The 22,873-nt window shown below is 39.5% G+C and overlaps 1 protein-coding gene across 7 annotated transcripts; it reads left to right on the forward strand.

Moving 5' to 3' along the window:
- Positions 1 to 1,961: 1,961 nt before the first annotated feature.
- pfkfb1 (6-phosphofructo-2-kinase/fructose-2,6-biphosphatase 1) lies at positions 1,962 to 22,829 on the forward strand. Of its 7 annotated transcripts, none has more exons than XM_017419181.3 (15): positions 1,962 to 2,133; positions 2,345 to 2,359; positions 11,525 to 11,650; positions 11,735 to 11,831; positions 11,970 to 12,036; positions 12,668 to 12,742; positions 14,509 to 14,565; positions 14,673 to 14,794; positions 14,903 to 15,110; positions 15,183 to 15,329; positions 16,593 to 16,697; positions 19,760 to 19,889; positions 20,008 to 20,070; positions 20,150 to 20,214; positions 22,227 to 22,829. In XM_017419181.3, the coding sequence occupies exons 1-15, from the start codon at positions 2,091 to 2,093 to the stop codon at positions 22,284 to 22,286; spliced, it is 1,380 nt and encodes a 459-aa protein (XP_017274670.1). In that variant the 5' UTR covers positions 1,962 to 2,090; the 3' UTR covers positions 22,287 to 22,829. The 7 variants fall into 7 exon arrangements, with proteins under 7 accessions (XP_017274670.1, XP_017274671.1, XP_024862389.1 ...); XM_025006621.2 differs by lacking the exon at positions 2,345 to 2,359 and adding an exon at positions 7,038 to 7,199 and having other exon boundaries at positions 1,997 to 2,133; XM_017419182.3 differs by lacking the exon at positions 2,345 to 2,359 and having other exon boundaries at positions 1,965 to 2,133.
- Positions 22,830 to 22,873: the final 44 nt, after the last annotated feature.

Below are 22,873 nucleotides of genomic sequence, written 5' to 3' on the forward strand. Positions count from 1 at the left end.
ACCTGTCCATAATTATCTCCACTCACCTGTTTCTACTTACCTCGTCACCCTCAGTATTCAAAAACCCGGTCACTTCTCTCACTATCCGCTGGTTCATTGTTTTTCCTTTGTTGGTTGTAGCTGTCTCCGTGCCTTAGTTCCCTGATGTTTTGTTCCACTGTGCTCATTGGTTTTTGTTCTGTTTGTGTTTGCTGCCCCGTCAGCTTTTGTTTTGTTATTTTTCTTTAGTTAATAAATTAGTTTTTTTTACTATGAGTCTGCACTCAGGGTTCTTTTCCGTGTCCCGCGATCCTGACACTTTTGAGTGTACTGATTCTATGGATTCAGTACACTCAAAAGAACTGCCATTCCTATCACTAGAATCCACTAGAGCAGAACCCTCTTCAGACAAAGGAGTATTAAACAATGGTGACCTTTGAATTCAAGGCATGACTTGGTGGGATAAAAGGAGACTGGGCTTATCATTATCCCCACAGCTTATGATATGCCTTGTCTTTTGGTGGCTGAAAACATGGCATGACCCTATGTCCAGAGGACCCACAGTTAAAGCAGTCACCAACCACCAAGCAGCATCTACGCTCCTCAGGAGTTAGCTTGGCTTGACCAATGACCATGGGCTCCTCCTTTGCCTCAGCAGGTCCACTAGGTGGGACTGATGGGAAATGGCTTGAGAGAGCAGAGCATGGTATTTCTGTTGAGGCGATTATCCAACTTGATCAATAGGGAGACAAGTAATGCCAGATTAGAGGCCTCATATTTAATCATGAGCTCATCTTTGAGCAGTTTGACAAGGTTTTCAATAAAAACCTCCCTCAAAGCGTTGTCATCCCAGCTGACCTCAGCAGCTAATTTGCAAAATTCTATTGAATAGTCTGCCATACTGCTTCTTCCTTGGAATACATGAAGGAGGCATGTCTCTGCCCCTCCACCATGGCTGGGATGATTAAACACCAACTTGAACTGAGACATGTAAAAAATCTTGGATTGATCACTGTGGTACACTTGCAGATTCTCAGAGATGATGACAGAACTCTGCAGGATGAATCCACAAAACTTATTAGGGTTACTTATTTATTCTCCAGAAAACAACTTTGGATCCAAAGTGTGAATCTCATGTTGGAATGATGGAGCAGCTGAAGGGGCTGAGACCTTAACAATTTCAACAGTCAAAGCAGTTATTTTCATTCCCAGACCCTGATTTTGGTCAGCCTGGGCTTGGAGTGCCTGGTCCTAGTAATCAAAAAATATACCTCAAAAATGTTTTTTAGGTGTTGACTGTTGTTGATTTATGTAGTTTTTACCTTGCTGCTGTATGGTCAAATATTAATGTCTCTAATAAGATAGTTGTAATTAGTTATTTCATGCTTAAAAGAAAGGTCATGTAGCACTATGATTGTGTTCGTGATAGTAGGCAGGACTTAAAGCCCCACATTGCTACTGCTTAGACATTGGTCTCAAAAATACAACATGGCAGCTTCTGTAAACTGGGTCTTGCTGGCTTCAACTCTCAACTATGATAGAAAGTGGGGATATTTAGACTAATATTTTAATACATACATCTGATTTCCACCATATAAACCTCCCTGAGTGTTGAACTAAAAAGAATAAATACTTATTGTGATAGGGTGTGATTTCAAATGTCAGACTCTGTTTGTTAGAATGCCACTAAATATATCACATTGCTAACCCTACTACCCTCATTGCTGTTTATTACCTTAAAAATAGGCTCTGTCTGATTGCAGACAGCTGGCATAAATGTACCTTTATCTCCATGTGCAACAACAATCAATGTCTCAGTGCCTTTTACCTCTTTTATGACACTCCATCTGAGTGCTGCCTCTCCTTTGCTATGCGTGTACATTGTGAACTCTGACGGTGGCAGACATTAAAAGACAAGCCTTGCATGCTGCTATCATATGTCACTGGAGTGGTAAAAAGAGAAGGCTTAAAGTGTAGGGGGTGGGTTGAGAATCCTTTGGCACGGTGGTTTAGTTTCTTTAAAAAGAGTGTAAGCTCTGCTGCTACTGGCCACACGATTCTGTTTGTGATTGTGATGATCTAAAGGTTGCTTTATTGGAGAGTTTCAAAGAATGGAGCAGGAAAATATGAGGCGCAGTAGGTGTGACAGCACAGGTGAGCTCAATATTGAACCCCCTTATCAGAGAGCATGCCGTTTTTCTGTTCATGTTTATCACCAGGATGAGTCATGCTGACACAATGCAGTACAGTTAAAAAAAGATGTGCCCTGTCATGCTTCTTCACTAACCACAGGGAACTAGCTGATAAAGAGCATAGTTCCTGATAGTTGATTGACTTAAGTGCTGCTTTTCTGTATTCTTCTCAGGTACATTGTTTACAGGTAATAAATGCTTTCATTCACTTTCATGCAACAAGGATGAGAATGTGGAGTGACTGTATCACACTGTTACATGCTCAAGCTTCCCAAAATATACTAGAGAAAAAAATGCAAGTGAGATGCTCTGCAGTATTTTTTTTAAATATTCTGGTTTTCAAAACTCATCTTGAGCTTTTAGATTACTTGTGAACAAGTAAAAGGGGAAGTAGACTGAAAAAAATGTGAGACCGCATGGCTGTTGTTTATGATAGAGTATGTTGAACTCCTGTCAGGACAAATGTGAACATAGCTTTGCATGTACCTTTGTCCAAATAGTTTGACTTGTCCCAGAACATAAAACACTGGCTGTCACTATCCAGAACTAACATGGGTGCCTGTTACACTTTGCACACAGCCAAAATCTTGGAACATTATGATCTCTATTTGGAGATCCTTGGAAGACAGAACTTGGAAGTGAATCTGATCTCATTCTCAATTTGACCACCATCCAGCTGGAGGTCAGAATACCAATAGAATTTGCACACTGTTGGGGTCATTGACTAGAGAAACCTTTAGCAGTTCCATATAATAAGTCAGGTTGTATTGTGAGGTTTGGGTGGTTAATTTACTGTTTTTTTTTGTTTTGTTTTTTTTATTTTAAAATCCAATTTCCAGGTAATTATTCCTTCTGAGAAACCTGTATGTCCAAATGTCAAGAAGAAAACAACAAAGCACTCAAGTGACCCCCTCAACTCTATTTCATGTTTACCCCCTTTCTAACAAAAGTGTTTTATTTTTGCACCCATCTTCACTTTACTTGTTTCATACACAGAAAGTTCTGTTTTCACAATTTTCAACATTTGTGTTATTTTTTTGAACAGTATGTGTAATACGTCTGCAATGACTAAAAACCTTGTTATTGTCACAATTTGGGCGTTTCTTGGTGTTCATGCTAGTTTTATTGTCTTTCTGGTTTTAGATTTCCTTTACTTGTGAATGTTTCAGTAATCGAGCATATTTCTGCCAGTGTTTTCTGTTCATAGCCATAGGTGTCTTTTTTTTCTTTTTTTACATGTTTAGCCATCCATTTTTAGGTTTGTGTTCATTCATTTTGAAAGCCACTGTTTTCTCTCAGCACTTCTGTTTTGCCTCACACACACACCTGCTGCTCATCTGTAATCATTCCAGCTGCATTCACCCTGTAATCAACTCACATTGTGCCCTAAATACAGTATTTGTGCTCAGCCTCTCAGTTAGTTGTCAGATTGTCATAAGTTGTCATATTTTTTGTCCCTCTCTTTGTTCTTTTTCAGTCATTGACATTTTGTTGCCACGTGGATGTCTGGTTCTTTTTTATTTAATAAACCTTTGGCTAAATTACGACTGCTGCCTGGTTGCTTGCACTTTTTGGTCCACATCAACATCCATTTCTTAAAGATGAACTTGGCCACCATGGACCCAGCAGGTAACCTGATATGTGCTCAGGAACTGGATGATCTCCTTGATACCTTGGATAGCCTAATGAGAGCTTTGGCTGACTCCTCCGATGTAAGGTTCAGATTGTTTACCTTCTCCCTAATTAAGAGGACTATTCTGTCTTGACCACAAGTTCCAGTCTCACTCTATATGAATACCCTGGACTACAAAAGAGCCATTATTCATATAGTCACATTTTTACCTCCGTCTCCACTAAGCACCTCACTCAAGCTTTATAGCGCTACAGCCCAATTCCAGGTTTCTGTCTCCACAACTCCTGCCCAGATCTCTGCCACATTAATTCCCATCTCCACATCTGAGAGAGTCCTGGAGGGTGCCTCTTCATTTCTTCCTGTTCTTGAGTCCAAGGAGGTACAATGGGACAAAATGTGTCTGTTCTTGTCTCCAAGTCTGAGGGGGTCCAATGAGATGCCTTGCCTTGACTCCCTGTCTCCAAGTTTGAGGGGGTCCAGGGGAACACCCACCTGCCATTCCATGTCTCTGAGTCTGAGGGGGTCCAGAGGAAGGGTTTTCTGATGCCTAGCTAAACTTCAGTCTCTAATTGAGTTCTGCTTGATGCTTGTGTTGTTTAGCCAAGCTCCAGGTGCTTAAGGGGTCCTGCCAAACACTTCTCTACCATGTAGCTAAGCTCCAGTCACCAAGGGTGTCCTGCTGGACAGGTGCCCAGCCAAGCTCCAGTTGCTAAAGGGGTCCTGCTGACACCTTTCTACCATCTAGCTAAGCTTCAGTTGTTAAAAGGCATCCCACTAAATGCCTCTCAAGCATGCCTACCTGAACAACCCTCCAGTAATCCCCTGCACTGCCTCTGTTGTCTGGACAGGCTGCAGACAGTCCACTTGTACTGTTGCCTCCTGGCTCTTTTTTTTCTTGCCTGATCCCTCCCTCCAGGACTCCTGACTTAGGATGGATAATAATTGTTTTGGGGAACATCAGGAGCTATCCTTTGTGGAAGAGGTAATGTCATTGTTTTGTGGTTTATTTGTATTTGTGTTTAGTTTTGTCTTTCCAGTTTTAGACTTACCTCAGTTGAGAATGTTTCAGTGATCTTGTTTATTTCTGCTAGTGTTTTCTATTCTTAGCCATTGGTCTTATGTTTCGCCAGCATTTATAGGTTTTTGGTTATTTATGTCAAGTCATTATTTTCCTCAACTTCCCTGTTTTTCCTGTCACATGCACTTGCTGTTCATTTGTAATCATCACAGCTGCATTCACTCTGTAATCAACTCACCTTGTTTATATTTGTGTTCAGGTTAGTTGTCAGGGCCTTGTAAGTTGTTTCATCTTCCCCTCTTGGCTTCTATTCAGTCCTGGATGTTTTGTTGCTACCTGCCTGTCTGGTTCCTATTTGTTTAGCATATTTCTGGATTATGCCTGCCTGCTTGTTGCCTGATTGCCTGCACTCTTGGATCCAACACAACAACCATTCTCTTATTATAAAATTTGCAATTCATTTTGTATATTTATTCAAATACCATACTTTAGAAAACTCAAGACTTAGCCACACATGAAGCACAAACAAACCTACCAAAATATGTGAAAAAAACTATATGGAACCTTTGAAGAGAGATAAAAATCTTTGTGGAATAAATTTTATCCATTAAATATTAAGGGAATTTATACAACAAACATTGTTCCCAGCATTTTATCAGATACAGTAGTACTAATAAACATTTCTTAAAAAGTAAACAGGAATTTATTAATATCACTAAAACCTTTCTTAAGAATTAATGACAGGTACCAATGCAGATACTGTACTGACCTTTGAGATGGTGCAGAGATACCGCCAAATGTTCTGAAACTCTGAAACCACTTCACACCAGATGACAACCCTGCTATAACATTAAAAAATCAGGCAGAATTTGGATGGTCTTTTCCAGGGTCTTGGCAAAATCTTCAAGTGCATATTAAGAATGCAATGTGTTCCCCAATATGCATGATATTGTAAACACATCTATAGCAAGGTAGTTTATTATCATGGTGGCAGTGTATCAGGCCCTGGGTGGAGTATGAGGGAGTGTGTTGGCCATGTATCCATACCATGGGCCTGGACGTACCACTATGTCTTGGTTGTTGAGAATTTGAAGCAGAACTGGCCACTCTGGTCTCATGCATAGGCTAAAACCCTGCTATTAACCCTGTCGAGAGTTTTTCCTTCAAACTGGGGTCAATTCCTGAATGAATGTTAGTCATCCAAAAAACCTCAAACCTCTAAAGTTTTGTGGAGGCTTATGTGTAATTTTATTACATCACATTACTTTTGTTGATTGTTAACAGAAGAGGGGATGTTTCACTATGGGAAAAATTACCATGTACCAACTTTTTAAAGATGTGTTGTTGTCATAATATTATTAAAAATGACTCTTTTCATTCTTTCTTCCCCACCCCAACACACACACATACACACACACCAGAAGTCCAATTTCTTAGTTTAAACATTTGATATGTTTACTACTTTCTATTGTGAACAAAATATGGCTTCATAAAATATACAAATCATTTAATTCTGTTTTTATTAGCATTTTACACAATGTCCTAACTTTTTTAAGACTGGGGTTGTACTTGTCAGCTGTCTGAGATTTTTATTTTATTATTTTGGAATTCTTCCTAAATCATTTGGCCCCTAATTGATGTTAACATTTGCAAGAATAATTACTTTCTGATATTAAATCCTATTGGAAAACTAAGGTAGGATCAGAACACAATCTTTAGGCCAAATAAAGGTTCGATGGCACTTCTGAAGCAGACAGAAAATGGGTTCAAGTGGCAAAATGTAACTAGTGGATTTATGGAAACATTAACACACTTATTAATTAGTTGTCCATCTCTGTCTGTGTGCTATATATTCTACAGTTTTGTTTTTGTTTTTTACATGGATTAAAGTTCTCCATCTCTAGGACGAATTTCTGTCATCTGTAAAAAAATGAGAATGAAAAAAAACCCAACATTTTTTGTTGTGGTCCTGTTAAAGCCATCCAATCTATGTAATTATGATACAGGGATAAAATTGACACTGCTTTCAACAAATTAAGCGATCCAGAGCCAAAGTTTTAGCCAATCAGAGCAGAGCAGGGCGGGTTCTGCTTTCCCAGATGTAAGCAGTGTTGTCAATTTAGAGACTTTGTCGCTATATTTAATGATTTTTTCAGACCCCTCTTGTGACTATATTACAAATAATAACTATAAACCTTTTGTGTGTGTTTTGGAGACTTGAAGACTGATGTGAAAGCAAGTATAGTTCTTTCCAACAAGCAGCGAGTGTTGTAGAGGGCCCTCCTCCATCCCACAGCACTCATGGACAGCTCAGTCCTCCTGCAGCATCCCTCCAGCTGCAGTCAGAGCAGGAGATTCACCCCACCACATCCAGACGGTACAAATGTGATGCTGACTGATCCATGGCAGGATGTAAATGTAAAATGAAAGAAATCACTGCACTAAAATAACTGAGTTTTTCTTTTGGGTCACTTTTGCCACTCCCAAGCCCAGATAAAGGAGAAGGGTTGGAACTGTGACATTAAAAGAAAGCAAAAATGATCAGAATAAACTTTATTTATATCTCTAAACATATTTAGGCTGTTTTTTTTATTGACTTTTTATTTCTCCTGCAAGTTACTTGTTAAGGTAGTTGGTGTTGCTGTTTGTATTTAAATATGTGGAAAAATGTAACTGGTTTGTGATTCCTAACCAGTAAAGCTGTTCCTGTAAAGCTTTTTCTACAGCAAGTGTTTTACATATCTGAAGCATTCAGTAGTGGTTTAGATAATGTGAATTTTAAGTATATAAACAGTACATTGGAGAATATTTATGAGGCAGCAGGACCCTGATACATGATGGTTCAACAGCTGCCTTTAGAAGACAGTTCAGTTCAAGCAGGTGACTCATCCTGCACTGCCTTTTTTAAACTATTTTGAAATAAAAGATCCACTGATTGATAGACACCTGAGTGTGGGAAATTTGTTCTCTGCATTTGACCCATCCACTGAGGGAGCGGTGAGCAGCAGCGGTGCCACGCTCGGGAATCATTTGGTGATCTAACCCCCCCCAATTCCAACCCTTAATGCTGAGTTTCAAGCAGGGTGGAAATGGGTCCCATTTTTACAGTCTTTGGTATGATCCAGCTGGGGATTGAACCCACAACCTCCCAGTTTCAGGGCGGACACTCTACAACTAGGCCACTGAGCTGTGTTACAGGCTAAAATATGCACAGTCTATAATAATGTGCTATTAAAGGAGATCATTCTGAGTCATTTTAGAAGGCCCTCAAAATTGATCACAGCGATCCATGCTGTAGTCAAAGCACAGACACATACTCCACTCCATGACACGCTGCAAATAAACCACACATGTGCACAGGTGCCAGTAATCCTGCCCTTGCTGACTGAGCTTCTTTAGAACCTTTAGAACCTGCTTGAGATATTTGCATAACTGCACTTTATAGTACATTATTCTAACTTGCACTGAAAAGTTAGGGAGTTGAATAAAAACCTTGAATATTTGCATGACCACTTCATATCTGACTCAAGCCTTATAAAAAGTGTTTATTGAATAGATAAAAAAAACTAAAATAACATAACAGTAAACTAAAGAAAAGCTGTTCAAAAACACCCTCATCCTTTAAACTGTCATAAGTCTTGAGGATCTAATTGCTGCAGGTTAAAGTCCCCGTACAGCTTAAACGTTTCATTAGAGAACACTATACTGTTTATTTTGATTCAGGGCATGTACAGAGTATACTCCTTTACATCAAAACCTTTAAGAAGTGACAGAGATGCAGAAAACACTCTCAAATATGTGGCATGGGGTGTAGGGGGTGTTTTTCAGATAATATGATTAAGTGTAAAAAAAATAAACACTTTCAGTCAAAAGATTTTATTTTTTTCTATCTTTCTATTTTTTCCTCTCACATTTACTAGAGCAGTAAATGTGTTTGGTTGCTTTGATTTGGGAACCTGACAGTCTGACAGTCCTGACACTCAAAATACAGGTTAGAGCTGCCCTCTTGTGGTAAGAGAAAAAGCAGGTTCTCTCTGCCATTCTCAGATTTCTAAACAAACAAGTTGTAGGGAACGGACTGTGCTTATCTGAATTCATGAGCGGCTCCCTCTTATGTTACACCTGTCTCTCAGACAGCACTCCGTTGCTCTTACTTGGCCTGAAAAACCACCTGTCTCCCTACAACAAATGTACATTATAACATATCATGAATAGGTCATGGTAAAGAAAAAGTTGTTGAAATCCCATGTACAAGCAACTGAAATGAATTTCCTTCATAGGGTGGCTGGGCTCAGCCTTCGAGATAAGATAAGGATTTCTGTCATCCAGGGGAAGCTTGGAGTAGAACTGCTGCTCCTTCCCATCGTAAGGAGTCAGTTGAGGTGGTTCGGGCATCTGATTAGGATGCCTCTCTTGACGCATGCCCCTCGCTGAAGGGGTTATATATCCTCTCTGGCCTGGGAACACCTTGGGATCCCCCAGAAGGAGCTGGAGCGTGTCGCTGGGTAAAGAGACGTCTGGGTTTCTCTCCTGGACCTGTTGCCTCTGCAACACAACCACAAATAAGCGGTTGAAGATGGATTGATAGATGGATGTATTAATGAGTCCCTGCTATCTCATGAAAGAAAGATTTTGGCTGTTCTGTTCAGGACTTTACTATAAAGAAACAAGACGTGAGGCAGCCAAACACTCTGGCCTCAGTCCCTCCTCTTTCTCTTGCCTGCCAAGTACTTCTCCTTAGTAACAGTCAGCTGACCTGCAGTAGGGCGTCTCAGTAAGGCATGCACATGCACAAAGACCAAAGAACTGTCCTTTTTTCTTCCTCCTGCTGCAAAGGCCTCGTGGCTGTGAAAAGTAGCATGTCCACAGAGCAGAAAAAGCTCACGCAGGCTCCTCTGCTCAAGATCTGGGTGACATGGACGGGATGCGACTTAAACCGTAGGAGGGGATGTAAGTGGTAAAAAAAAAAAAAAAAAAAAAAATTCACTTTGAAGTTACAGCACATAGTTTTCTCTTGTTTTATTTAGTTATTGTCCCTCTGCTTTAACTTTTTTTTTTTAAACTAACTTGGCAGATGAAGAATTTTATATGTGCTTCTTATCAAACACTTGGAGCAGTTATGAGTTTCAGTTACACTGCCTGTAATGGATCCCCTGATCTGAGCTCAGTCCTGTCAGGGGTTGAGGGTTCAACAATGCACCAATCTGAGGACAGACACAGGAGTTAGCCATGTGATGACAGGCTGGCAGAGCTAAACCACGTCAGAGTTGGCTCTCTGTGCAACGTCTGACATGGTCCTTTGAGCATTTTGCTGGCACAGCATTCATAACCGAATGGTCTGGAGGCAGAGACTCCCTCTGTCTAGTATATGGATGCACACAGGACATCTGGGTACTTCTCAGAGGGCAGATAACTGGACTGGTATTACGCTTTTGTTGGAATCAAAGGCAACAAAACAAGATACAACTGGGTCTTATCTGGGTAAGACTAGAGATGCTTTAAAGTCACAAGAAAAAAATGAATTGGTACAATATGTCTATGGCTGAGATATTGTAACATTTTAGATTTGTTGTCCCTAACTGTCAGTTCATGGTGCCGCTGTGGTAACTTTTAAATTGTGACCTGAACAGGAAATGTTTGTTTTCATGTGGTGTGTTCTTTTCTGAAATGCTGACTGTTTGCAGCTCAATGTTTCAATTTTGTTTTGTTTTGTTTTGTTTTTTTGTTTGTGGTTAATTTAAACAGTTACAGAAAAACCACATGAATTTGCCTTGCTTTTTATATGTGGTTACAAAAACATGTTGAAAATGTTCCAAAATCACACAGGAAACAAGCAAAAATGTTTTTCACATGTTAATTATTGCCCGCTGCTTTTGCTAGTGTGTGTGTGCTTGTGTGGGTGTGATAGTGTTTGAGTGTCTGTTTGTTGCCAAAATATATCATGAATCAATGGGAGAGTTTTAATGAAACTTGCAGAAAATAATCAAATAATCAGAAAAATGGCTAAAATCCGTTCAGTGTTACAGAGATTGTGGTAAAATTGTATGTGGTTCTAGCTGAAAGTCATTCACAACTCATACTGCAAGTGCTACTCATTGCACAAGATCTTAATTGTTCGTGTCAACCATGTTTGTCTGTTAGCAAAATATATTAAGAAACCCTGGACATATATTAATGATACTTTCAGAAAGAAATCATTGGATGTACATCTAGAACTGATTAACCTTAGAGATAATCCACAGCTAATCAACATTAGCCAACACAAAAGTAGCTTTAACTCACTCAGTTTTACAGAAACTGAGTTAAAATTTGACATGATAGTAGCTCAGAGTCCTTAACAACACATTTTCTGCAGTATTACTTTAGATCACTCTGTTATTTTTCAAGGTTTGACCAAATTGGCTACAACTCCATCATTTCTCAACATAAAATGATTTTAGTCCAAAACTCTGGCATGAAAGGCAGTGAGTAATAGGTAGTCCTTCCACGGTTTAATATAACAGTCTTTAATTTTAATTCCTTAACCGTCACACAAATGATTGCTTCCCTGTGATACTGAGCCTCACTGAGCTGAGTAGCATTTGACCATGTGAATGTGAGACAGATGCTGAATAATTAACAACAAAAACAGTCCAGAATTCCAACTTCAGTGGGATGTATTACTTGTTGCTTTATAAAATGGTGTGTCTGTTTTCTTCTCAGCCTCTGTGCCTCAGTTCTGTAACTCCCCGACAGTGATTGTGATGGTGGGATTGCCTGCTAGAGGGAAGACATACATCTCCAAGAAGCTCACTCGCTACCTGAACTGGATCGGAGTTCCTACAAAAGGTCTGTTTGAGTGTTTGTTATAATGTAGATCTCTTTCCTCATATTTGCCTTTCAAAGAATTTAATGTTTTTCTAATTTCACAAGTGTTTAATGTGGGCCAGTATCGCAGGGAGGCAGTCAAGACCTACAAGAACTTTGAGTTCTTTAAACCTGATAATGAGGAGGCCATGAGGATCCGCAAGTGAGTAAAAGAACGATCAGGGTTGTCATGGGAGATGAGCTTTATTTGACTTTGATTTTCCCACGTCACTCCTTATTCAATGAAGCATATTTTACAGTGTCTGTTGCTTTGCCTATACCAATGTAACTTGTCTCACAGGGCCTGCGCTTCAGCTGCACTCAGTGACGTTGCTGCCTACTTTGCAAAAGAATATGGACAAGTAGCCGTGAGTAAGAGGCTAACTGAAACTGTTCATCTTATCGCAGTGAAAAATGTTTTTGTGGCCAAAAAGATAAAATGTAGCTTTCCGAAATATTGTAGTTTAAAAAAAAACATATCTAACATAATGCATCTAACATACATATCTTGTAAAACACAAGATGTTTTAGTTAACTGACATTAAATGGTAATACAGTAGGAAAAAAAAGATGTCTTATTCCTTCTTGAGCACTACTTTCCTTTAGGAACTTCCTCTCATGCTGCCAGATGGGGGAATAGCTACCAGATGTTATCAGATCAGAGACACTTTTCTTTTAAAGACTCATTAATTTAAAAAAAAATGTTTCCTAACATGTTTAACATAACTAGCACTTACTTTCCACTTTTCTACCTGTTCTACTGAAACTGTCAAATTTAAGAGTTAATGTTTACACCAAGGTTTTTAACTGTACTTAGGGCAGAATGCTGCTCCGTAATTGTAAATTATTTTAGATGAATTCATCTACTAAAAAATAAAAACAAAAGAAAATTGGTCTTTCTGCACAGATTGGTCAGATTTATGCTCACTCAATAACAGCTGGTGTAAATGAGCATGTTAGATGAAGGTATTAGTAACAGATGTATCTTGTGTCACTCAGGTTTTTGATGCAACCAACACCACAAGAGAGAGAAGGGCCATCATCAATACCTTTGCTAAAGAGAGAGGCTATAAGGCAAGTTGTTTTTGGAATTTCACATTGATGTATTGTTTGGAGTTAAATGAGAAAATGACAATTCTAATATTTATACACTAAATGTTAAACTACTATTAGTATTATTCACTTAAGCAGTAATAGTAATGATAGTAGTAGCCTAATGCTATTACTAGAAATAAGTTTAACACAAGAAGGGAATGAAAACAGAGCTTCAGTCCAATGGAAACAAATCAGCTAATATTCTGAAGCTAACTGTTTAACTTTTTGTATTTAATTTCTAAAGAAAAAAAATTAAAGCATTTGTAGTTTTAAACAAAGTTTGGGATATTTTATGACTGGTTGACTTTTAAAGCAATTAATATTATTGTATTTTCTTAAATCTATTAATCAAGCAATCATTATAAAGGAACTATATTTATTTCTATAGCCCCTTACACCACCAGTTAAGAAGATTTACAGAAACAAACAAAGCAGCATAAAACTATTGGGGCAGACAAAAAATAAGCAAAAACATTGCATAGAATCATAAGAAAAAACAAAAGATTAAAAATCAAGAATAGAAGGATGCAATGTTACTGTTACTGTTAAACACAAAGTTGAATAAATGAGTTTTAAGATTTGAGTTTAAAAGACTTAGATCAGTGGTGGAGTGTAGGTCCAGAGGGAGCTGGTACTAGAGGCTGGATGCTGCCACTGAGAAAGCCCGATCACCCTAGTATTTTGACCTGGTCCTTGGTATATCTAATAAAAACTTATTGAAAGACCTAAGAGACCTGCTAGGCACTTGAAAATTCAGACAAATGAGGTGGGGCCAGGCCGTGAAGTGCTCTAAAAACAACCAATAAAAGTTTAAAATCTATTCTAAAATGGACAGGAAGCCAATGCAAAGAGAATAGAACAGGGGTGATGTGCTCACATTTAGAGGTGTCAGTCAAGAGACAGGCAGCTGCATTCTGAACATGCTGAAGGCGATTTAGGGATGACTGAGGGAGACGAAAGTACAGGGCTTTGCAGTAATCAATTCTGGAGCTAAAAAAACATGAATGGCCTTCTTCAGATCAAGACGGAGACGTAAGTGATAAAAACTTGATTTTATGATGGAGTCAATTTGTTTTTGGAATTTCAACTCTTTGTCAAAAAAAACTTCCAAGTTCTTAACAGGATTGTTTAAGTCAAAGGTCAGAGAACTGACATCACTAATAGCATTGTCACCAAATATGACGCATTCAGTCTTTTCTTCATTTAAAAATAGCTGAAATCAGACTGAAATTTTTCAAAAAGTAGCAATTTTTTTCTAAAAATGTCTGAAGCTGAATACAAACAACTTTTTCTAAAACTTTAGGGCAAGTGAGCAATGGGTCTAAAGTTTGATAAAATCAGAGTCGAGGTGTGCTTTTTAAGGGGGTGTCTGACCACAGCATGTTTAAAAGTAGCTGGCTCAGTTCCTGAGCTATGACATGAGTTAATAAATGACAGAAGAACAGGGCAAACAGTATTAAAAACCTCTTTCAACAAATTGGTAGGCAGAAAGTCAAGAAGGCAGTTAGTAGATTTCATGTGTTGTGCAACACATCTATCCAGAAAAGAAAAAGACAACTGGGTTGAATACAGCTGTAGCAGTGGGGGCAGCAGCGTAACCGATGATCTGGATGGTTGTAAACAGCCTTTTCTTATATTTGTAATGACATATCAGATCTTTAGCTGGAGATAGTGAAAAGGTGACTTAAATACAAAACTATTTTTAAAAACAAAGCTGTGTGTTTTAAATGTTTTTCTGTTTGCAGGTGTTCTTTGTAGAATCCATCTGTGATGACCCTGATATTATTGCAGAAAATATCAAGGTGAGAAACACACACACATATTGTTCCTCTGTTATTCTTAAAAGTTTTGTTTTAATGTAGATAATACTTTCTATTAAATTCAAAAAACAAATGTTTGTTTTTCTTAGCAAGTAAAATTTGGGAGTCCAGATTACATTGATCGTGACATAGAAGAAGCTATGCAGGACTTTGTTCAGCGAATTGAATGCTACAAGGCATCCTACATGCCTATCGATGATGAAATAGACAGGTACAGTGAACTGTTTGTAATCATAAGAAGGCAAATGAAGACTATTGCTGTAAGGGAATTACAGCATTATCATCAAATATTTTGTCTGTATGCCATCTCTTTGACCAGGAAACTCTCCTACATAAAGATTTTTGACGTGGGCAGTAGATACCTGGTGAACCAGGTCCAGGATCATATTCAGAGCAGGATCGTCTACTACCTAATGAACATCCATGTCACACCGAGATCCATCTACCTGAGTCGCCATGGAGAAAGTGAACTCAACTTGTTAGGTCGCATTGGTGGGGATTCAGGCTTATCCCCAAGAGGACATAAGGTGAGTTCTATATTTAGTCAATTCCTTTCATGTAAATATAGAAAGTTCTTAAATAAGCCTCTTTTTCCACAGTATGCTGGTGCTTTGGCATCCTTTATCAGGGGTCAGAAAATCAAGGATCTGAAGGTGTGGACGAGCCACATGAAGAGAACTATTCAGACTGCAGAGACTCTGGGAGTCCAGTATGAACAGTGGAAAGCTCTCAACGAGATAGATGCTGTAAGTTTTTAAAGCAAAAACCATGTTTGTTCCTCTTATGAAGAGCTACACTGTCAGGTTGGCAGGAGAGAGAGGCAAACCCAGAGCACAGACTCATCTTCAGGAAAGAACTTATTTATTTAAAATAAACACAAAACAAAGGCTGACGTGGCAGCAAAACTAAACAACCAAAATCCAAACACAAGCAAAACAGGAGGCAAGACAACGGACCAGCGACAAGTGGAGGACATGACAAGGTTTTAAGAACAGGAGGTAATTAGTGGAATTGAGCACAGGTGAGATGATGACAAAGCTAGGAGCAGGTGTAGATGGGTGTGACAGGCAAACGAGAGAGACTGAGGATAAGTGAATGATGACAGAGGCACTGAGACAAGACAAAACATGAAGACCACAAAATAAACAATAAACCGAATACAAAAACATAAAGAAAACCCAAATCTTGACATTGTCAGGTTTTGTGTTCTTTTTGTATTTTTGTGTTGTGATTCTGGTTTCTTTTGGTTTATTGTCTTTTGTTGCCTGTTTATGTCATCATTCACTTATCCTCAGTCTGCTTTTTGGTTATGGTCTGTTCCGTTTGTGCCCTGTTCTGTTCATGTTGTTTCTGGTCATGTGATGGTTGTCTTGTCCCTGCCCTGTTTCAGGATTTTTTTATGTTTGGTTTTTGCTGCCACGTCAGCTCTTTGTTTTTTTGTTTATCCTTTATTTTAGTAAATTAGTTCCTTTTACAATATGAGTCTGCGCTCTGGGTTTGCCTCCTTCTCCACCCAACCCGATAGACATACACAAGATAAGTCTCATCGGCACTGCGTTGACGATGTTGCTAAATTGATGGCAGTGTTGTACAGTGTTTTTGCTCCACCACTTTGGTTCATTTGATATGGGAAAAACTAATAAATTGGGATTTCAACAAAGATTCTTGATTCCTGAATGAATGATCTAAATAACCTTGCTGGTTCTATGACAATAAAACAACAAAAAACTCAAAACAGTGCTTTGTAAAATGTTCTGACGATTAGATAATTAGATAATGATCAACGACTTTCTTACAAACACTTGTGAAACACTCTTGCTTTTTATTTGATCTATTGCACCACCATAAGGTCTAGACTGTAATGTTATCATGGTTGCTACATTTCCACCCAGCTCAGAATCACTTTGTGCTCTTTGCTTTGTGTTGCAAAGATTACTTGCATTTTTGAATATTATCTGGGCTGACTCGACAGTTTTAAGATGATGCTAATCCCAATTCTCCTCTGTAAGGGTGTGTGTGAAGAACTAACCTATGAAGAGATTCAAGAGAACTTTCCGGAAGAGTTTGCAATGAGAGACCAGGACAAGTATCGTTATCGTTATCCCAAGGGGGAGGTGAGTGATTCTTTTCATTGGGAAAGAAAATGTCATATTTGCTTAAGATGTGTGTATAATGTTTAACTGACATGCTCACATTTTCATTTTAGGAAATAAAGTTTTTAACATTATAAAAAAAATATTATAAAAACACATGGGAGATAATAAAAAATAAGTTAAAGAGAACAATAAGTAAAATGATGAAAAGCCAGTTTAAAGAATAGCATATCCCATGATCCTTTCATCTATGTTGTATGGTATGTAAACTATAGACTGTATATATGTAGACCTTTGACTGGATCCAGGAGATGCAGAGCTGGAACAGCACCAGCTTCCCTGCAGGCTGGTTTTAGTACAAGTTTTAAGTCCAGTCCCCACTATGTATCAAATGGAACATTTCCCTTGATAAAAGAAAAAATACAACCCAGATAACTTTTTCAGGCATTGACTCTTATTGATTCATATAGTTCTTACCCGACTGCTGTATGTTCAGATATTTAGCCTCTTTCATTTAGCTTTAATTAATTATTTCATGCTTAAAAGTCAGCTCATGTAACACCATGATTGTGTAATATAATAATAATAATAAATTTTATTTGACAGCACCTTTTAAAACACCCAAGGAAACTTGGAAACTAAAGAAGGTAGAGGATAAAAAGAAGGAGTCCCAGGACAGAGCCCTGGGGCACACCAGAAACAACAGAGTATAGATGAGACTTGAATGATTTAAGCTGAATGAACTGAAAACAGCCAGAAAGATAAGACTGGAACCAGGCGAGGGGTGTATGTGTGATACCAATGGAAGAAAGTCTATGAAGCAGGATTGAATGAGCGATAGTATCGAAGGCTGCACTGAAATCGAGAAGAATGAGAAGAGAAAGTAAACCCGAGTCTGCTGCCATAAGGAGAGTGTTGGTAACTCTGAGAAGAGCAGATTCAGTGCTATGACCAGAGCGAAACCCAGACTGGAACTGTTTGTACAAGCTATTCATATGAAAGACTTAAAGCCCCACGTTCTTAGTGCGTAGACCCTTGTTCCAAAATAACAACACTGCAGTAAACCGGGCCTTGCTGGAATGAGAGAAGGTGGCGACACCTGGTTTGTAATATAATCAGACTATGATGCAAGCCCAAGGGTTCCCACAGCAAATTAGCCTCAGGATGGTGTCAGACAAAAGCTATTCAAAAGTCTTGATTGAGGCGTCCGCGACCGCCTCGGAGACTGGCTGAGAGGCGTCGCCGTCCGCGACCCCCTCGGAGACTGGCTGAGAGGCGTCGCCGTCCGCGACCCCCTCGGAGACTGGCTGAGGGGCGTCGCAGTCCGCGACCCCCTCTGCGACATAGGATGGTGGAGCGATGTCCTGCTGACCCACCAAAGAAGCAGTGGTAGTAACGCTACAGACCCCCACTGAAACATTGGCAGATCTTGCTCTGGGCTCTGCAGAGGGCGCAGGGAGCGCTGGGGGCTCTGCAGAGGGCGCAGGGAGCGCTGGGGGCTCTGCAGAGGGCGGCACCCTTCTCCGGTGACGCCGTCTGCGTGGAGCTGGAGCTGCTGGGGGCACTGGGGATGCGGTGAGCGGCACGGGAGAGTCTGATGGTGGCACGGGAGACACAGCAGCCACGGAGCGTGCCGCTGCCACAGGAGACAAGGAAATGCAGCCCCGGGCGTAATCCCTCCTGGCCCCATTGAGGATCTCATCCATCCCCGGGGACGTTTCGAGCCCTGGGTAGTGAAGTGATTCCCTCAGGAGGGCCTGGGCTGCCAAAAAAACGCTCCCGTTGGTCCAGGGAGGTGGTCTCCACATCGCAGTATTTTCTCACTGCGATGTGAAGCCGGAGGAAATCCTCGTCAGAGAGGTCAGCAAGAGAAAAAAACCTGAGTCCGCTGGGTTCTGGTCTGGCTGGTTCATTCTGTCATGAACAGGGTGGAAGGAGGCGAACCCTGAGCGCAGACTCATGTTGAAACAAAAACTAATTTATTTAGAAATAAAAGGCAAACCCAAAACAAAGGCTGACATGGCAGCAAAACCTAGACTAAATACAAAAAAACATTAACTAACTAAACTAAACCTGAACAGACCTGAGACTAAAGATGAACCACTGGGAGACGAGAAGGCACGAGCAAACAGAACAGCACATCAGGGAGACAAGAGAATGACAATGAACCAGCAGGGAACTGTGGAAAGTGATTGGGTTTTAAAGGCAGAGGGTGATTAGTGGAAGTGGGCACAGGTGAGATGATAAAGGAGCTAGAGGCAGGTGTAGATGGTTGAGAATGGGGAAGAGAGAGAGTAACTGAAGAGAAGTGAATGGTGGCTGAGGCACAGGGAAGAGACAACTAAATAACACAAACTGAAACATGAAGACAAAACAAAATACAAAAACCCAGATCCTAACAGAGGCATCTGACCCAGGCCCAGAACATGCATTACTGTATGTTACTTTGGGTTTGAGGACATCTCTGAATCCCCCAGGAGGATCTAGAGACTGCTGTTGGAAAGATGGATGTCTGGGTTTTTCTCCTGAGCCTGTTGCCTCCATCACCTAATGTCAATTAAGAGAATGATGATGAACAATTTGTTTGCCTTTATTTTTACAGCTGGTACAAAACAGACTCAAACTTGATTAATACATTGTTAAATACTATACCTCTTAACAATACATGAGAATGTTTTTAAATTTTATTTCAGGGACATCGTTTAAATCTACAACAACATAAAAACTAAAAAAAATGCAATATTTTTTGTCACCTGAAAAAACATTACCATAAGCTAAAGTGCAAGTGCAAACTGCTATTCATCTGATGCATTTGTAAATGTACTAATGTGAAAATGTGCTGATGAGTAAACTAGTCTTAGAGGTGCCAGTAAGAAAATGGTGTAAATTCTTTAGGGCAGAGTGTTATTTTTCACTTGATCTGTTCCTTTAAAACTCCATTCAGAAGCCCCTAATGCTAATATCAGAATTGATATATAGAAAAATTAAGGCTGGGCCAGCTGAATGGAACTAGAGTAAAAGAAAATAAGTTCAGATTAGTCTAAGTTAATGACTGACTTTAAGCCTTTTTGTCTCTTTTCCAGTCCTATGAGGACCTTGTACATCGTTTAGAGCCAGTGATCATGGAGCTGGAGAGGCAGGAAAACGTCCTAGTTATCTGTCACCAAGCTGTAATGCGCTGCCTACTGGCCTACTTTCTAGACAAAGCTGGAGGTACTGAAAAAATATGTGTAACTTTTACATGATCTGGCTTCTTATCTAGTTGTTTGGCCTCACCTTATGCGATTGTAGAAAAGCCACACATATTAACATAAATTTTCTCTTTCTGAAGATGAGTTACCTTATCTCAGATGTCCCCTTCACACAGTGCTTAAACTCACACCTGTAGCTTATGGTAAGTAGCAAATAGTACAATGTGGATGTCTCATCTCTTCAAATCTCTTCTAAATGTCTGGTTTTCTCTTAACTTACAGGGTGTAAAGTTGAATCATTTTTCCTCAATATTGAAGCTGTCAACACACACAGAGAGAAGCCAAAGGTGACTTTCTACAAGTGCATGTTTGTTATAATGGAGACAAAAATATTGTAAGCTTTTAATGTGTGATTCATTAGTTACAGTGAGTTACAAAACGATTCATCCCACTTAACATTGTTTCTGTTTTGTTGACTTACAGCTAGGAATTTAAAATAAATTTTGGGAAGAGAGAGTCCTGTAAGCTGTACTTTTTATCTTAGCACAATGTTTGTATCAAGCAAAGGTTTGGAAACCCTTGCCCATAATTACTGTTACTGTGCAAAGAGTAAAGTATTTGAATTATAAATTTAAAGAGAAAAGACATACATCTTAAGACAAAACATTTCTTCTAATAACTTTTATATTCATTTTTAAGTAACGTTGGAGACTAAAGTAACGACGTGAGTGTGATAAACAAAGCTTGTTTGGTAGTTTGGTGGTTGTTGAGGATCCAAAGATGCAGAGCAGCAGGTTGCAGGCAGATGGGTATAATTCAAAAGTATTTATTAAATGAAAACAAAACCAGAAGTACAAGTGAAAATAAAAAATGACAGTCAGAACAAAGGAGCCAGGAGCAAATGGTTCAAGTGGTGTCCAGGGCCCACCCTGGCAGACGAGGCAGTTTAGAAGGGCAATCCAGGGTTCGTCCTGGCAGGCAAGACAGATGGACATCTGGTAGGATCTCATAGCATTGGAACTGGTTTTGTAGGGGTGTCCTTCCAGAACCCCTTCCACTTGGATGCTGGCAATGGAAAGACATCCACTGGGACCCTTCGCACTCAGACACAGGACCTGGTTTTGGAGGTGTCACCTCTTGGACCCCCTCTATCTCAGACATAGGAACTGGCATTGGAGAAGCGTCTGACAAGACCCTCCTGCACTCAGATATAGGTTCAGGTAAAAGGAGTATTAAGTGTACTCTCAACAGCAGGGGAATAACAAGCATAGATTTACCAAGAGCAATACTGAAGAAGCATATAGGAAAAGGAGGCATCACACATTGATAATGTCCCATGGATACAAGATCCAAGATCTGACTACACTAATCTCCCAGAACAAGAACCAGAATCTATCACAGTTACAGACAACTAAAACAGAGTCGCAGGTATAAAGAGTTGACTGCACCAGGGCCTGACATGATCCACATCTACTGGCTAAAGAAACTGACCGCTCTCCATGAATACTTAGCAGCACAAATGAACCAGCAACCACCAAGAGTGATTGATCCAAGGCCAGACAGTCCTGATCATGAAACATCCCCAGAAAGATATCAAAAAATCCTACCAGTGACTTGAAAGGGCTGAATTGAAGGACAGCACAGAGGCACTAATCATGGCAGCACAAGAGCAATATAGTCCGGGGTCTATCATACCAGGCAGGACACAAGATGCTGGCTGTGTAAAGATGCCCCTGAGACAGTCCAGCACATAATAGCAGGAAGTAAGATGCAGGCAGCCAAAGCATATATTGAACGCCATAACCAAGTGGCTGGAATAGTGTACAGGAACATCTGTACTGAGTATGGACTGGAAGTCCCACAGTCAAAGTAGGAGACTCCACCTAAGGTGGTGGAGAATGGCAGGGCTGAGATAGCGTGGGATTTCCGGATCCAGACAGACAAACAGGTGATGGCTAACCAATCAGACATTGTGGTGATAGATAAGATACAGAAGAAAGCAGTGGTGAGATAACAATCTTAAGTGGCTGTAACATCAGGAAGACAGAGCACAAGACAGAGTCATTGCAGTGGTAACAAACAAAACAAAACAAACAAACAAAAAAAACACTCACACACATAGGAATGCAATAGTGATTTTAAAAAAATGCCAGACTACACAAGTAACTAAATCACTAATGGCTGGTGGTAACAAAGCAAACAAAAGAAAACACTGGCAGAAAAACAAAAGCATACTGAAAAACAAGAAGCAAAGAATTGCAAACAGGAAACTATAAATTACACCAACAAAAACATTGTGAAACCCCCTAATATGACATTTCTCTTTCTCTGTTTCTCTCTCTTTGTGTTGTCTTTGCAGAATGTCAACGTTAACAGAAATCCAGAAGAAGCTCTCCTGACTGTTCCTGATCATATATAAAAACTGTTCTGGGAAAAACTGACTGTGAAACAGAATGTGTTAATACTGATAAGACTCAAAGACCAATTAAATGCTTGTGTGAAAACTAAAAAAAAATGCTTCATCACAGACGAAGAAGAGGAGATGGAAGACATCAGTACAAATAGGCTGCCTGTGGACAGGCTGACAAGGATCCAACCTGCAGCTGCTTCTGTTTTCTGTCTGTGAAATGAAATCTGTCTGCATGAGGTTTGCTTTTATTAAAAACAGCAAAAATACTTTACACATAATTTAGAAACAGAGTGATGGCTTCTTAAAAAGAGGAAACCAGTTTAAGGTAGCATTATAACCTGAGCCTTTCTGTGTGTCTAACATGTACCATAATGTGTTGTTAATAGTTTATTTAAAAAATTAGGAATCAGGACCATGGACAGCACCTAAACAAACATTTTTTTGTTTTCTGTTTTAAACTTTTGACTGATAAGATAATAGTACAAAGGGGGGTTTGAACAGCAAAATGACTGTAGCTATACATCAATGAAAATAAAAGTAATTTGCAATGCATGACAAATTTGTTGCTTTTATTAACTGCCTGACTTATTTTAGCT

This window comes from Kryptolebias marmoratus, linkage group LG8, assembly GCF_001649575.2.
Source record: "Kryptolebias marmoratus isolate JLee-2015 linkage group LG8, ASM164957v2, whole genome shotgun sequence".
In the NCBI taxonomy this organism is placed as follows: domain Eukaryota; kingdom Metazoa; phylum Chordata; class Actinopteri; order Cyprinodontiformes; family Rivulidae; genus Kryptolebias; species Kryptolebias marmoratus.

What these genes read in the sequence shown, in the direction of transcription:
- pfkfb1 (XM_017419183.3), top strand. Translation starts at nt 10,156, where the DNA reads ATGGTCTGGAGGCAGAGACTCCCTCTGTCTAGTATATGGATGCACACA. An exon ending in AAGAATATGGACAAGTAGCC is followed by an intron (nt 12,037 to 12,667) that starts GTGAGTAAGAGG and finishes TGTGTCACTCAG; the next exon opens with GTTTTTGATGCAACCAACAC. An exon ending in CTTTCTAGACAAAGCTGGAG is followed by an intron (nt 19,890 to 20,007) that starts GTACTGAAAAAA and finishes CTCTTTCTGAAG; the next exon opens with ATGAGTTACCTTATCTCAGA.